The 2,938-nt window shown below is 44.9% G+C and overlaps 1 gene segment (V, D, J or C); it reads right to left on the bottom strand.

Annotated features, from left to right (window-relative positions):
- Positions 1-443: 443 nt before the first annotated feature.
- LOC113617166 (immunoglobulin heavy variable 4-30-4-like) lies at positions 444-767 on the bottom strand (the record flags this gene model as incomplete). The annotated part of the segment is given in 1 exon segment: positions 444-767. A coding segment is annotated over 1 exon segment (324 nt), but the record flags the coding sequence as incomplete, so codon positions are not given.
- Between the last annotated feature and the right edge of the window lie 2,171 nt (positions 768-2,938).

The following is a 2,938-nucleotide window of genomic DNA, read 5'->3' on the forward strand; positions in this document are numbered from 1 at the left end:
GTCTACAGTAGGGCAGGGCTGAGATATCATAATGAGGAAGGAAGAGTATGTTCAACTCTTTATACATCCGCTGGAATAGTTTTGAAACAGGTCAATTTAGACTAGATTTAGACAAGGGAAATCCTGAATATCTAACTCTGACTCTCTGCCTTTCTTACCTGAGATAATATTTTCCCCATTTCAAAAACCCTTTGTAATTCAGAGACTGAATGTGTAAGCACAGAAGCGTGGATTCAGAGAGGTTCCCCTGGGAAAAATTCTACATGGAGAGGAAACCCCAGACCCTGACAGGAAACCACCATTAACTACCATCTGCACCTGCTTCTGGTGCTAAAAGGCAAAATTGGTGAGTCCTGAGTACATTCCAGAGACCCTTACGGCCCGCTGCATCACAGGCCTCCTGTCTCACGTGCAGGGAGGTTTGTGTCTGGGCTCACACTGACTTCCCGTCACTGTGTCTCTTGCACAGTAATACGTGGCTGTGTCCTCTGTGATCACAGAACTCAGCTGCAGGGAATACTGGTTCTTGGACGTGTCGCTGGAGATGGAGGTGTGGCTCTTGAGGGATGGGTTATATGCTGTGGCACCATTATAGCATATGATTCCCATCCACTCTAGGTCTTTCCTTGGAGGCTGGCGGACCCAGCTCCAGCAATAACCACTGGTTGTGATGGAGAATCCAGAGACAGCACAGGTGAGGGAGAGGGTCTGCTGTGGCTTCACCAGTCCTGGGCCAGACTCCTGCAGATGCACCTGGGACAGGACACCTGGAGGCAAGGAGAATCAGTCCCTGTGAGCCACCTACAGCCATAACCATCCCCATAGACCCATGCCTAACACCTGAGACCCTACCTTGGGGAGCTGTCACCAGGCAGAGGAGAAACCCCACAGCCTCATCTTCTTCTAGACCACAGCTCTGCCTTCCCCAGAGACCTCAGCCCTGCCTGAGGAGAGAGCTGTGAGCTCCCACAGCCCAAGGGTCCATTTTACCCTAGAGAATGGAGGAAAATTTGCATGTGGGGCATTCCTGTCCTTATAAGTGGAGAAGCACTGACTTAGGCTCCCCTGGGCCATCTGGGGCATTTGGACTCCCTCAGCCTGTCACTCCTAGTAGAACACTTGTTCAGTGTGGGACGTTGGGATCAGGTCAAGGGATGGTACCTTCTTTCTGATCATGAGAACAAAGCTACACGAGATGAGTGGGTTACTATAATTTTAATTTCTTGTATTATTCAAGTAGCTATTTTAAATGATTATAGTTCTAGGGTTTCCCTGTTGGCACAGTGGTTAAGAATCTGCCTGCCAGTGCTGGGGACATGGGTTCAAGCCCTGGTCTGGGAAGATCCCACATGCCGTGGAGCAACTAAGCCCTTGCGCCACAACTACGGAGCCTGCGCTCTAGAGTCCGCGACCCACAACTACTGAAGCCCGCCTGCCATGACTACTGAAGCCCACATGCCTAGAGCCCGTGCTCTGCAACAAGAGAAGCCATGGTAATGAGAAGCCCGTGCACTGCAACGAAGAGTAACCCCCACTCGCCGCAACTAGAGAAAGCCTGCGCACAGCAACGAAGACCCAACGCAGCCAAAAATTAGAAAATAAAACAAAAAAATAAAACAAATGACTACAGTTCTCTCCAGACACTTTCTGAAACCCAAATAAGCACATTAAATATATCTAGCATTGCCAAATTTTATAATCCTAATATATAAAACAATATTTTGATATCAACTTGCTACAAATATAATTCCATAATAGATGACAATCTGTCTCAAACTTCCATTTCGTTTAATGTGAGTATTTATGACGTTACTTTTAACGGACCACTATCTCCAGATCAGAGACATGTGTTTCCTGATGTTGAGTTTTATGGTTGTGGCTTGTTTTGCTTTATTTTGTAGTAAATGCTTGCTTCACCTAATAGCTAAGATATACATGTTTTAATTATATTCCTGCAATTGGCATTTTCTGTTAATTTTATTAAATAAATCTTTCACATTTCCAATATTTTAAAATGTGTGTATAAATAAGTATATTCTGTTTTATGTTCTGTACATAATGCGTCTTATGAAATTAAAACTAAGCTTATCCAAAGGCACACATCATCTGTTACACTGATCTGTGTCTATCCCATCACCAATGTCACATGGTCTTATTTGTGTGTACATAATAAATCTCTTTCCACTTGTACAACGTCATCAATCATATCTGAATATAACAAAATCTATTGCTAGGTTTGGATTTCTGAAGGTTCCTGTAAAGAGCTTCACACAGAACCTTCGTCTTCATCTCAGCCATCCTTGTAGGTCCCAGGCACACCCCTGGTCTAAGGATTTAGCCCTCCCCATCCTTTGTTACAGGTGGAGACAGAAATCAGGTTACAGAACGGATGGAAGCCAGAGACTATGGATTTGGGCGTGGGATTGATTGTGTCTCAGGGGTGTGAGCTTCATGACCATGCTCTCCATCCTCAGTTCCCTGTTATCTATATTGATAAACAGTTTTGGGTTTGAATGACCGCTGGCCATTTCCAACAAGAGATCGAGGGCAGTGGAGACCATCCCAGGACAGTGCTGACCATGTTCTCTCTGTTCTCTGCTCAGGGAAATGCACAGAGACTGAGCTCAGCTAGAGAACCTTGGTCTGGTGCTTAGATCCCAGACTCCAGAAATATGAGAGGGACCTCCACCCCATCCTTTTGAGAGAAGGGGAACTGGGAGAAAGGAGCAGACAAAATCTAAGATAACTTGTGAGCAGAAAAGGGCAAAGTGCATGTTCACTGTGGTAACATTTGCATAACATCCGGAAGATATGAGTGTATTGTAAACACAAATTCAACAGGGATAATTTTTCAACTATGGTATAGGTTAAGGGTCAGATTTCATTATTTTGGACGCAGATATCCACTTTTCCCTGCACCATTTTTGTTGAAGAGACT

The sequence above is a fragment of the Aethalodelphis obliquidens genome, unplaced genomic scaffold, assembly GCF_003676395.1.
Source record: "Aethalodelphis obliquidens isolate GAN/ISIS:26980383/991018 unplaced genomic scaffold, ASM367639v1 scaffold2157, whole genome shotgun sequence".
Classification (NCBI taxonomy): Eukaryota; Metazoa; Chordata; class Mammalia; order Artiodactyla; family Delphinidae; genus Aethalodelphis; species Aethalodelphis obliquidens.